Raw genomic sequence first — 13166 nt, forward strand, 5'->3', positions numbered from 1 at the left:
TGGGAATATGCCCCATTGAACTCAGCAAGATTTAGGCTGCATTCCTAACCCCGCTTTCAATAGGACTTACTTCTGAGAAGACATTCTTAATTCAATTCACTAGGACTTACCTCTGAGTAGACATTTTTAACAGACATGGCTACCTACTTCAAATAAGTCTTACTGAATTCAGGGGAAAGAATTTATGCTATTTATGAGTAAACACAGGCAGGATCAGACTGTCAGCACAATCTTATGCATGAAGTCACTAATTCTCAGGAGTAGGGATGGAGGAGAAATTTTGTTCCGTTCACATTTAAAGCTGAAGCAAATTCACGCTTTCCAAAACAAAAATGTATGCAGCTCTCCTTCAAAATTCACACTTACTTGAATTTTGCAATACATTTCGCCAAACAAAATAATGCATATTTTGTGGGAAAGTGTGCATAATAATTAATATATTGGTGAAAAGAACTTAATTGCTTGCAACAATGCATATGTTAGTTAAAACAGAAATTCACACGAAAATGCAAAATGTGGATAACTGGAAAAATGATAAACAGGGATAACCAAAATGGACTGATCCATCCCTACTCAGAAGTAAGTTCCACTGCAGGTTTTACTCTCAAATAAGGATTAGGACTACCCTCTTATTAAGGACCCTCTTCTGCACATAAATAATTTAGATTTATAATTGAAATTTCTTCCTTGCACGAGTGATGCTATTTTCCTGAAACCATTCATTTTATAAGGTAACAGTTTAAATGTCTCATACTAATAGACTGAGCATGCAATTTTTAAAAACACGCCTCACATTAAACAAACTACAACTGTATGTTTATTTTCTGAAGTGAAGGGCAGGGTGGGTAGGCAAAGCCAAAATTCAACAGATAGCAATGTTAGTACCGTATTTTTCGCTCTATAAGATGCACCAGACCACAAGACGCACCTAATTTTTGGAGGAGGAAAACAAGAAAAAAAATATTCTGAATCTCAGAAGCCAGAAAGCAAGAGGGATCGCTGCGCAGTGAAAGCAGCAATCCCTCTTGCTGTTCTGGCTTCTGGGATAGCTGCACAGCCTGCATTCGCTCCCTAACACACACACACATTTTCCCTTACTTTTTAGGAGGGAAAAAGTGAGTCTTATAGAGCAAAAAATACGGTATATATCTAAAAGCACAGAATTCCCGCCTCCTGAAAAATACCAAAGCAAAGCACATAACTCACAAGTTAGGACAGCCATAAGTAAAAGCGCCGTCAACACTGACAAAGTTCCTCTTGACATTTGGCTGCCTTTTGCCTTAAACTGGTATCAAGGGGGAAAAGGAAACCAGTCTCAAAACCTTGATGCTGCTCCTTCTGAAGTGAAAGCCAAGGCTTTTGAAAGTATTTGCTCCGAGAGGGAAAGCAGTGTGAGGAAACTCCGTCTCTTTCTTTTTTATATACAGTGAAGGAGGGGCGGCTGTGGGGAAGGGGTGAGGTGGGCAAGACAAAGTTGGAATTTCCATGCCGGGAAACCCCATAAAGCAAGAGTGAAAAGTGAACCCCCCCCTCAGCGAGGAGTGGATTTGGAGTCGCTCCCTGGGCTTTTCTCCCTCTACTGCTTCCTGAGCTATATTTCGTTTCTCACAAAAAAAAAAACCCTGACAACAGCATGAAAGAAAAGCAAGAGGCTCTCTGTCAAGAAGGGAGTGGGGGGGGGAGAGAGAGAGAGAAAGGAAGAGAAAATAAATTTAAGTGCGGGAGAAAAATGAAAATCTAACAGGAAGGAATTTTATTTATTTTTTTCAATTTTTTTATTAACTTTCAAAATTTCAAAACAAACAAACAGGCAAACAGACATACATACATCCTGTTTAAATCTTGGTAACATTATTAAGTGATTTCCTCAAATCCCCTTGGTTGAATTTCATTATATATCATTTTAACAGTTCTCCAAAATCGATTTTCTCAAAAAATTAACTTGATCACTTAACATCTTTCATTCTTTCTAATTTAACTTTAAACATCTTAAATCTTATCCTTACGTATTTGAATCCTTAGCCTATCTATTATTTGCAAGCTTTCCCAATTAAGTTATCTTAATATAGTTAGCTAAATAGTCTTTAAATTTCATCTATTCTTCCTGATACTCCTCCTCTTTCTGATCGCAGACTCTTCCAGTCAGGTTGGCCAGTTCCGAAAAATCCATCATCTTCATCTGCCTATAGGAAGGAATTTTAGGGCTTGTTCTACCGGGGGGAAATGGTAAAGAAAAAGGGTTAAATGACCCTAAATGACTTCAAGTGACAACATATACAGGACTTTAAGTGAGCCTCTTTCTTTCTCGCTTGGTTCTAGTACCCCCCCAAACCCCTTGCAAAGAGGGAATGAGAACACCAAATTTTACTTTTGTTACATTTGCCTGGCTTCTGTGCCGACTTCTCTCATCCATCTGGTCATGCAAGGCGGGCACATTGCAGCCAGGCAAAAACACCAAAGGACAGTGCAAAGTAGGAACAGTGTGGCCTGAGGAATCGAGGTGGGGCTTGAGAGATTTCCAAGGGCCAGATAGAGAGGTCTGGAGGGTCACATTTGGTCCCTAGCCCTGAGGTTCCCCACCCTTGTGTTCCTCCCCTCGTCACTCCTTTATTTAATTACTTTTAGGACTTAGCCCTGATGAGGCACCTTACATGACAAAATACCATTTTAAAAAAACCAATTTAAAAACTGAAGCTTGAAAACAAAGGCCAGAAACATTCCATGAATGTGGTTGTGGTGGCTTCCAGGTTCGAGAGAGATCTTGCAGGAGCCCTCGTAAGTGAGGGGTTTGGCAGGGTGTCCAGCACCTTCCTGTTTTGCCTCAGGCGGTGAAACAGGATAGGCCACTGCGGGTGACAGTTTTCCTTATGTGGAAAAAAAAGTTATTTTTTTGCAAACTTAGGCAGCATGAAAACAAGATGGATCCTTTTGTTTTCTGGTTCGTTGCAAATTTGAGCGTGACAGAAGCTCTGTATAATTGCTAAGCACTATCAATGTGTCATGCACTTGGAAGGGAATTTGACAAGCCGTTTCGCTCCGAAACTTTGTTCACCATTGAAGCATTTGAGAAAAGAGCCAAAGTGTTATGTACTGAAGTTCTCACCCTGGGCCAGCAGGGGGATACTGTAGATAGTTTTCACTCAGGTCCACATATGCAAATAAGGGATTGAAAGTTACGTTCAGTGAGTGGATAGTTACAGAAAGTGGTTACTGTTGCGTTCTAGTGGAGCTCTATACAAGCAGGCTGGCTGAACCCTTCAGTTCTGTTCTGTTTTGGCCTGTAAATAAACAAGAGCTGTTTGAAGAATCACTGTGTCATCTGATATGTTCACCCACAACTTAACACAATGTGGTGCAAAGGCTAGCAGGCTGGATTAGACCAGGGTTCGAATCCCTATTTAGCCATGAAGCACACTGGCTTCATGGGTCTTTTCTCTCTGCATCTTTTGGGGTGCTGTACACCACCGAGCCTCTTGAGCTTGCAGATTGTAAGGTCGGCAGTTTGAATCCACGTGACAGGGTGAGCTCCTGTCTCTTTGTCCCAGCTCCTGCCAATCTAGCCATCTGAAAGCATACCAGCATGAATAGATAAATAGGTACCACTGTGGCGGGAAGGTAAACAGTGTTTCCGTGCACTCTGGCACTTGTTACGGTGTCCTGTTGCACCAGAAGCAGTTTAGTCATGCTGGCCACATGACCCAGAAAGCTGTGGACAAACACCAGCTCCCTAAGCCTGCAAAGCGAGACGAGCGCCACACCCCATTGTTGAAGTCCACTGGACTTAACCATCCAGGGGTCCTTTACCTTTTACTTTTACTTATAGAGAAACCATCCCCATGTCATCCCTGTCCCCCATTTTTTGTCATTGTGACACTGGAATGGTTATAATCCGTTTTGTGCCAAAGGGGCACCTCTCAAGCACTTCCTGAGCACATGTGTGCACAGAGCTCGGTTTCCCCCTCCTGGGGCAGACCTACTGACTTTGCATAGCTGTTCTGCTCTTCCTCACTATGTACATAACCTATGTATGACTAAAAATAGTCAAAATAGGAAGCTGTACAGTGACGAAGATGCCTTCGTATGTGAACATGCAGCATATCTTTTCTGTATATCAGTAGATCACTGCCCCGGTTTCTTTCAAAGGATTAAAATAAATGAATAAAAGGTCTGTGGAAATGCACATTGAAGGGACAGTAATTGTTAAATAGTGGATAGACATAGCAGACGATGCAGCGATTTCTCCAAAGCAGCTCTTTATTTGTAAGCTGGAACAGAACTGAACAGCAAACAGCTCAGCCGACTTTTATAGGCTGTCAACATTGTAGCAACAACAACTCAGGGTTTTCCGCCTAAAGTAACTGATGAGGACCTGAGTGAAAACTATATACACGATACTCCTGGTGGCCAGGGTGAGAACTTCAATACATAACAGTAATGGAGAACACCGTTGCACACTATTTTGAAAAGTGCCCTGGCAATATTCTAGATGTTCCCGCTAACCCACCTAGGTTAAGCACTATCTCTCAGCCCACACAATGGGGCAGAAGAACAGATTATGTTTGCTGACCTGAGTTTCTGATGTAAAGGATGGAATAGAATTGTAACGAATAAATATAGAAAAATGCCACACCAAAATTGTCATTCCTCAGTACCCCTGCTCCCCACCCCCAGTCCATAATAGTTGTAGAAATTGGCTACAGGTTATATTTTAAAGAGATAAACTAGAGATATCATAAAGGGTAGAAACACAAGAGATCGACTTTAATGACCTTAGAAAAGCTGGTAACTAAAGCTCTTTCACTCTTTTACCAAAGTAATCTGCGATTTTATTTCTCTATCCTCTAGTGGCCTAGTAGGGGTTGTCATAGCCAAATAATTGAAAGGGATTTTTGTTATTGTTGTTGCTCCTAATTCCAGGAAGGGACTTTAAAAGAAAATTACTTTAATCTAGACTTGGGTGGCCCTCCGAGTGGAAACAATGGGGTGACTTCAAAATTCAGAAACAGAATGGAACCAGGAAATGAAGCTGTCTGAAGGAAACCGAAACTAAATGAGCGTTTTCCACCTCGGTAGACAGAGCAGAAATCTGAATCATTTAACTTTACTCTGCATTTTCTCTCTGTATCCTTATTTCCAATATTCATCCCTAGTTTGTAGGTGAGCTGACCAGGAAAGCAACATATTGGTCTGCTCATTAACCCAAGCTTGATCTACAAATCAGCAGGTGAAAAAAGTTTTGCAGTTTGGGAATAACCACAATCACCTGCTAATGTCTGAAGAGGAATCCACTCTTAATGGCAAAGGTATAGAGACTGGCCAAAAAGTTGGCCGCCCTCTGAATTTTGCCCCATTTCATGGAACGGCTGAAGCTGACCCCTCCACCAGCCCTTCTGGTGGAAAATGTGAAAATTCCTCTTTCCCAACGCATTGAGCAACCGCCTTCAAACTAATAAATCCTCCTCTCTCTCTCAGAAATAAAGGGAAATTCCTGCCTTCTATGTAGATTGGAATGTAAAGGAGGTGGAAACAAGAAGGCAAGAAAGAGAGAAAGACTGTTAGATTTACCAAAATACAGCTGACCTCTTCACGGTGGATAATGGACCATTAGGGTGAACATACCCACCAACCATCCCAATTTGACCGGGATACCCTGGAATTACAGAAGGCATCCCAGCTTCTGATTGGTTGGATCCTGGAATGTATTGCTTTTTACTTGTGCGAGAGCGTGGGGCCAAATAACGTGGGTTTTTTGGGTACCACACTCTTGCCTTACACCTGCACATGCCCCTTCCTCCTCCATGTCACATGGCCCGAGTGACACTGGCTTCCGGAATTATGTCACAAGGTCAGGCCTGGCTCCTCCTGAGTCCCCCCGCCCCCAACCTGGAACTTCAGCTTGAAACAATGACCGCTCCCCACATTAAATTGGGGGCGCCCTTTGCGTGGTCGCGCACAGCCCCCTGGACCCTATGTAGCAGCATTAGCACAGGCTTGGCTTCACCTTCCCCAGGTGGGATACCTGGAGGTCTCCGGCTACCTCAGCCAGTTGCCCAATCCCGCCTGGGGAGGTATTGCCAGGTAGGGGGAGGGACCACTCTGCCCACACAATTGGGGGAGGATCTTACCTGGGAATTGTCAGTTGGCTCCAGAGCTTCTCCCACCCTCAGTTAAGACTTCTTTTGCAGGTTAACCTTTTCTCCACAGGTACGCAGGCGCTGCTACATCAAGGTCGCTGTTGAAAGGGTGGAAAGGAATTCTCCTTAATTGGCAGGTTTGCCTTTCCTGTAGCAAAACGTCACAACTTTGGTGGTATCTGACCTTGGGCCTAATCCTTTAGTCTATCTTCCCTAAAGTGGGGGGCGTGCAGCAGTAACCCACGCCCCCCTCCTCTTCACAGTGGCGATACCAGGGTTCCCTGTTAAAGGAGTTGTTTGAGGGGAGGCGTTGACCGTATGCCTAAAAGTCGTCATTGCTCTTCCCTGCGATGGCGGCGTAATGGGGGCAGGCTGTCTCTGCTTGAATATATGTTCTCCAGAGCCAGCCCATCCACCCCCCCACACACACTGGATAACCCTGATGTTCCCCAGATCCCCGGCAGGGACTGGGAGGGATAAACACCCAATGCCTGAGCCGCGGTCTACCCACATCTGAAACATAATAAAGTTGTGGCCAATTTTAATCCCATAGCATGTTGTCTTGAGTTGTTATTCCACACGGGGGCCGCCCAGGGTTTGGGGGACTCCGCCTGTCCACGCAAAACAAACGGTGGGGGTGGGAGTTGCGGCATGTCAGGGAATGGTTTGAAGACGAGGACTGGGGAATGCTTTCCATGGCAGACCAGCTTCTCTCTGATGGAGAACTGAAGGGGGAAGAGCCCCCCCTTGTCTACAGCATATTCAGAAGCAGAGAGAGAGACAGGAGCTGAACAGCTTAGGGGAAGTTACCCAGTTACGATATAATGACAGCAGAATCAGAAGGGAGGGAGCAGCTAGTTGAGACATCACTTGAGAGTGTGGGGAACACCCCCTCACCATGGACCTGGAGGTCCGAACGTATCAAAGAGCAAAGGAGTCAGAGGGAGGGAGGAACTCCCCGTTGGCGCCCAAAATGCTGTGGAAGTCGGAAGGAGGGTTTAGAGTAGCCAACTGCCCTCCTTGCCGAGAGCTGTGTATTTGTGCCTGCAGCATGATGCTGTAATAAAAGGACTAGAAATCTTTCAACCACTCATTAATTCTTATCTGTGAAGTTACCAAAGGGAGGGGATTACTCTCCAAACCTGACACTGTGGCCCTCATGTGTGTGGGGTGTGTGTGTGAAGAGGCAAAGAGGTGGGGGGAGTGAAGGCCCGAGTGAGAGGGTCCTCCATCGAGGAGCCCAGCCATGTCCTGATTTTCACCTTTCCTTGAAACAGAAGTTCTTCTTTGGATGAAACGAAACCTTATCTATGAATCTAGTGAGCTCTAACAAGAAAAATGACAACCAGAAAAAAGGAAAGTAAGGAAATGCGCTGTTGTTGTTGGCACCAAATGCACGTTGTGGAAATCCCAAATTTAAAATGTGAAAATGGGCATGAATCTAGTTAACAATACTGTCTCTAAAATCAGACCTTCTGTCCGCATCCTGTTTTCAAATAAACTTGGCTAGCAGAAACGTCGTTTCAAGCAAAAGAAGTCTTTGAGAGGAAAACATTTAATTGGTTTAGATGCCTTCACCTCCATTTCTTCTGTTCCAGATCAGCCCTTTGACTTCCATAAATCTATCACTAAAGTGCTATAATTGCATCAATGACATGTTGCAGAATACACTTGCCGAAGTACACCAGCCTGGAGCAGCCTGAAGTTAACCACTAGCTTAGATGTGTATCTGATTTGTATAAAATAAAAACCCTCTTATGTCGCTCAAAGTACAATTTGGCTGAAAACCAGGGACTTAAGAGCACATTGATACACTGAGAAATTTTCATAGTTAAGGAATCAAATGAGTCACTTCGCTCAATTGAAATATTCTTCAAAATCATCCAGCACCCAGCCAGACAGCGTATGCCAGGATTTCACACGCACATCACATTATTTTAAAAAGAAAACTTGCTTCTTTATCTCCAAAGAGCACTCACTCTGCGCTCTGATAGAGGGTGACACAGTCATGCAAAACATTTTCCTTCAAATATGTATATCTGAATACAAGGACTGCCGTCTTTGATGCTCAGCCAAACAAGCCTCTTGAAAGGGAAACTCAATCTCCGCAGCTCATGTCGCCATTCACTCGACTAGCCTGTGGCTGTGTATATTTCTTATCAGGCTACGAGCTGCTCATACTTGAACACATTTCTGCCTCTTTTGCTATGCACACTAAAGGGAACCTATCCTAAAAATACACTTTCCAGATAAAAGCACCTGTAAGAAGAACTGTTGGACAGCGGGAGAGTCAACAACAGAGATTACTGAGTTGCCAAGGCTGCAGTTCTATGCAGAGGCACTTGGGAATTTTGCTTTTATTCATTTATTATGGCATTTATTTCCCAACTTTTCTGCAGAGAGCTTGGGGTGGCATTTGCCCTTCTTGCCCCCTCCATTCTTCTTCTCACAACGACCCTGTGAGGTGGGCTAGGCTGAGAGAGAGTGACTGGCCCAAGGTCACCCAGCCGAGTGGGGAATTGAACCTTGGTCTCTAAGGTGCAGCACTCTAACCATTACACCACACTGCCCTTCACTTCCAATCAAACATTGTCCATCTTGATCACTGAGTTCTTCTGATGGGGCACTTTGGGTGGTCCCCCCTGCCCCTGAGTTTTGACTGGCCTTCGCCAGGGACCAGCTGTTGTTGTTGCTGTTATGTATTGAAAGTACAGTGGTGCCTCGCAATACGAAATTAATCCATTCCGCGAGTCTCTTCGTCTAGCGGTTTTTTCGTCTTGCGAAGCAAGCCCATTGACGGCTTAGCGGCTTAGCGCTATTAGCGGTTTAGCGGCTTTTAGCGGCTTTTAGCGGATAAGCGGATAAGCGGATAAGTGGCTTAGCGGCTTAAAAAAAGGGGGGAGGGGAAAAAACCCGCAGGAACTCGCAAGACATTTTCGTCTTGCGAAGCAAGCCCATAGGAAATTCGTTTTGCGAAGCACCTCCAAAATGGAAAACTCTTTCGTCTAGCGAGTTTTCCATCTTGCAAGGCACCACTGTATATCCTTCTCTTTCTTCCAAAGGAGCCCAAGGCACCAAGCACACCCATACTTAAAAAAAACCCCGAAAAGCCTTCTAAAATAGTTAAACATTCTAAAACCAGCTACACTTCAACAACAACAACAACAACAACACCATGTGCCCTCTGGAACACCTTGCCAGTGGGAGTCTGCTGGAAGACATCCCTGCTTTCTCTTACGTGTCTTTTAAAAACTGTAGCTACAGCTTCAAATTACGACCTTTTCATCAACTGGTTTACTGGCACGCTACTGATGTTTTTCTTGATATTCTTGCAGCATTGTGTGTTTTTATGCTGTACACCACCTAGTGATATTTTCTATGAAAGTGCCATTTATAAATATTTAAACAAACAGGCGAACAAAGAAATGTTCTTTAAAATCTCTGCGGCAGGTATTTTTGATGGAACAGGCCCAATTACGGGGGCACTGTGTTCTCGACAAAATGATTTCGATTAAAACCTCGGCTCTTTGGTCTAAAATTGTAAGATGGTTTTCTTTCTGGCTGCTTGCTCAAAAATCATAGCCTCCATTTCACAGAATTTAGCTGGACCATCAAATCATCACTATTATTATTATTATTATTATTACCACATTATTTGCAAGTTCTTAGATATTCCTGCCAGGTAGGAACTTGGGCCCTTACTGTCTGCCAAGGCATAGAGGGTTTTCAAAGGGCTAAATAAATTTCCCTTGCAAATGAAACATTCTTAGCATTAATAAGTTGGAACAGCAAAGTCTGCAGGCCTACGAAGATGGGGGGTGATTTGCAAAGTCAAAGCTGATGTTTGGATTATCCAGGGGACCAAATATTTCATATCATGTGACTAAGACAAAATATCATGTTATTACTAGCTAGCTGCCCGCCAAATGATGGGAATTTGTAAGGAAATGTAGCCATAGGCTTCTACCACATGGGAGGTGGGTTAACGCCAGCATAAACATCCTTTTCCTGTCCTCTGCTGCGTTTGGGCTGGCTTTCATTCCCCCATGAATGCAGCATTTGGGGCCTTTGAGTTTAGAGAAAATGCGAGCCAGAGGAGACACGATGGAAGCATGTAAAATTATGCATGGAGAAAGTGATGATGGCTGAGTTATTAACCTAACATGGGCAGGGAGATGGGCAAAGAACAAAGCAGTTTGCCCTGAATAGCAGAGGGGTATAAGCTCCTACGTACTCTAGTGAAGTAGGAGATAAAAGGCCAGCATTTTTAGGATAGCAGTTGGTAGCGATGTGCTGACAAAAACTGCAACAGGCCGCAGAAAGCAATCAGAGAGCATGGCTGATTTCTGTTTTGGATCCAATCGTGCTGTGCCTATGGGAGAAGCAAGAGACCTTACTGGAGTGTATTGCCGTGAACCCCTCCACATCACAGGCTCAGGTTGCATATATGCGTAAATAAACCATATATCCTAAAGACACCACAGTCTCCGCTTTGCCTTATTCTCAAAGGGCAAGCGCCTGGATCCCTGGATCTCGTACTGCTGTGGAGATTGGGTTGGTACGCAATAATATTTAAGGATTCTTAGCCACGCTGTCTTATAGACCAGGCTTTGTCAACCTCGGCCCTCCAGATGTTTTTGGCCTACAACTCCCATCATCCCTAGCTAGCAGGACCAGTGGTCAGGGATGATGGGAATCGTAGTCTCAAAACATCTGGAGGGCCGAGGTTGAGGAAGCCTGTTCTAGACCAATCCTTAGGCATATATTGGATGGGAGATTTCACTTCGTATTTCAACATCACCCACCATCACTTCTAAACATTTGTGGGGGGAATTTTGCTTTCCCAAATTCTGCATCGTGTCGTGCATTCTTCTCACCGGAGTTGCTTTCAGAATCGAATTATCACACAGGGCACACATAGAACAGAAGCAGGATGTCCAAGCAAAACAGACAGGAGGAGATGCTGTATCTATAAATTACCAACCGAATTACTGACATCCACAAGATTTCCATTGTTACCTTTCCTCTTACCATCAGATCACTGACCTTCCTCGCTTCGTTTGACTTCTTTGTTTTGCATTTTCATGCTGACCATTATTTTGACCCATGTGCTGCTATGGCAAAGGTAAATATCCCTCGAAGGAAGCCCTCATCGTCCTGTTGTCCCTGCAGATTTCCTCCAAGGGCAGTTGAAAAGAACATTGGTGCGCTCACTTGGCTAGAGTTGGCTGTCTGGATAAAAGTGTGCACTCAGATTGGTGTTAGTTGCCTTTGGGGTGAGAGAAACCCTGGCTCTTATGCTGGAAGATATTTTCATTCGTCAGCAAGACCACTTTATGATCCAGTATCCTGCCTATGACAATGCCTGAGCACCTGGTGCCATCTCAGGAGGAAAGCGATGGCCCTGAAGATTGGGTTTTCTCTGTTATTTTAAGCTACACACATCTTTCTCTTCCATAAAGTCCAAGGGAGTTTTAGGGACTTTCTTTAAGCTAGCCACCTTCCAACTCTTGTGGGGCATTTTGGGGGTAGGAGAAGAAGGGTCATCCACACTCCTGGAACTTCCATAACCATCCTTTTCCCAGTCCAAGCAAACAACAATAGCCACATATGTCTTCTTAGGGTGTTTGTGTATGCGTATTCGCCACTTCAGGACCGCAACATCAACTGATGAATTGCCATGTGAAACAGGAAGTGCACTTTAAGCACCACCACCAAGACTCTCTATGTCACTTCCAATGAAGGGCCAATATTTTATGGCACATAGGTGTATAAATTGCCTGTAAGAGACTGAGCATATTCTGGTGTAGAAACCCAAAAACAAATTCTCTGCTCCAGGAAAAGTTGGGAGTGCAAAGTTCTGATCTCTTCTTAATACTTGAAGGTAGCTATAGATATTGGTATAAAGTGGTATCTCGGGTTACAGATGCTTCAGGTTACAGACTCCTCTAGACCAGAAATAGTACCTCGAGTTAAGAACTTTGCTTCAGGATAAGAACAGAAATCGTTCTCCGGCAGCGCGGTGGCAGCGGGAAGCCAATTAGCTAAATTGGTACCTCAGATTAAGAACAGTTTCAGGTTAAGAACAGACCTCCAGAACGAATTAAGTTCTTAACCAGAGGTACCACTGTACTATGCTATGCTATACTATACTATACTATACTATACTATACTATACTATACTATACTATACTCAGTACTATACTATACTCAGTACTATACTATACTATACTATACTATACTATACTATACTATACTATACTATACTATACTATACTATACTATACTATACTCAGTGCTATACTATACTATACTATACTATACTATACTATACTATACTATACTATACTCAGTTTCTATAAAAAAATGTTTAAGAGTACTCTCATTTATATTGAAATACTGCCCTTCAATGAGGCCAAATTTGGATTCACAATATGTTTAGGGGTATGCGTAACCCTGATGTAAGTTAAGCTCTCATGGGAAATGGATGCTATTAAAGAGAGAGAAACCTTTGCTCATTGGTCTCTTTGGATTATTTCATATTTTCTAAGATGCTGAGCCTGTGCTGGGCAGCACAAGACATTGTATGGATATTTTTGGATGTAACTTTAATGCTTATGTTCTGTTTTTGAAGAGTTCTGCAAGTAAAAGTTTGAATAGTACTTTTATGGGCCTGGACAACAATTTCTTCCAAAAGGAGTCAGTTCTTATGCTTCCAGTCCCTTCAAACTGCGCAATATTAATATCTGCAACACAGAATGCTGTTGCTTCTTCCTCTGTGAGAATGGGCAGGTCTCTTCCCAAATCAATCAAGAGATAATCCCGGGAATGGTCATTTGTTAAGGATGTTGGGAAATGGAAGTGTCTAAACTACAAGTTGCCAGGATGAAGTTACCATGACTGTTAAAGGGACAGAACTGTGCTTGGAATGGGTGGTCTGGGTGGGACTTGATGAAAGTTATTTCTGAACTATTAACCAGCAATCTGACAAAAGATAAAAGGTTTGGCCACCACCATAACAAGAAAACTGAA

The 13166-nt window shown here is 43.5% G+C and overlaps 1 protein-coding gene across 2 annotated transcripts in view; it reads right to left on the bottom strand.

The window, feature by feature from the left end:
• VCAM1 (vascular cell adhesion molecule 1) overlaps nt 1-1552 on the bottom strand; it is a 113997-nt gene extending 112445 nt beyond the window's left edge. For both annotated transcript variants that reach the window (XR_013840029.1, XM_079981471.1), the window contains exon 1: nt 1207-1552. Coding sequence is in view for 1 of the 2 variants with exons in the window: in XM_079981471.1 (XP_079837597.1) it covers nt 1207-1264 (58 nt within the window). In the remaining variant the exon portion in view is untranslated. The remainder of the gene's footprint in view (nt 1-1206) is intronic.
• Between the last annotated feature and the right edge of the window lie 11614 nt (nt 1553-13166).

This window comes from Podarcis cretensis, assembly GCF_951804945.1.
Source record: "Podarcis cretensis genome assembly, chromosome: 6".
Taxonomy (NCBI): domain Eukaryota; kingdom Metazoa; phylum Chordata; class Lepidosauria; order Squamata; family Lacertidae; genus Podarcis; species Podarcis cretensis.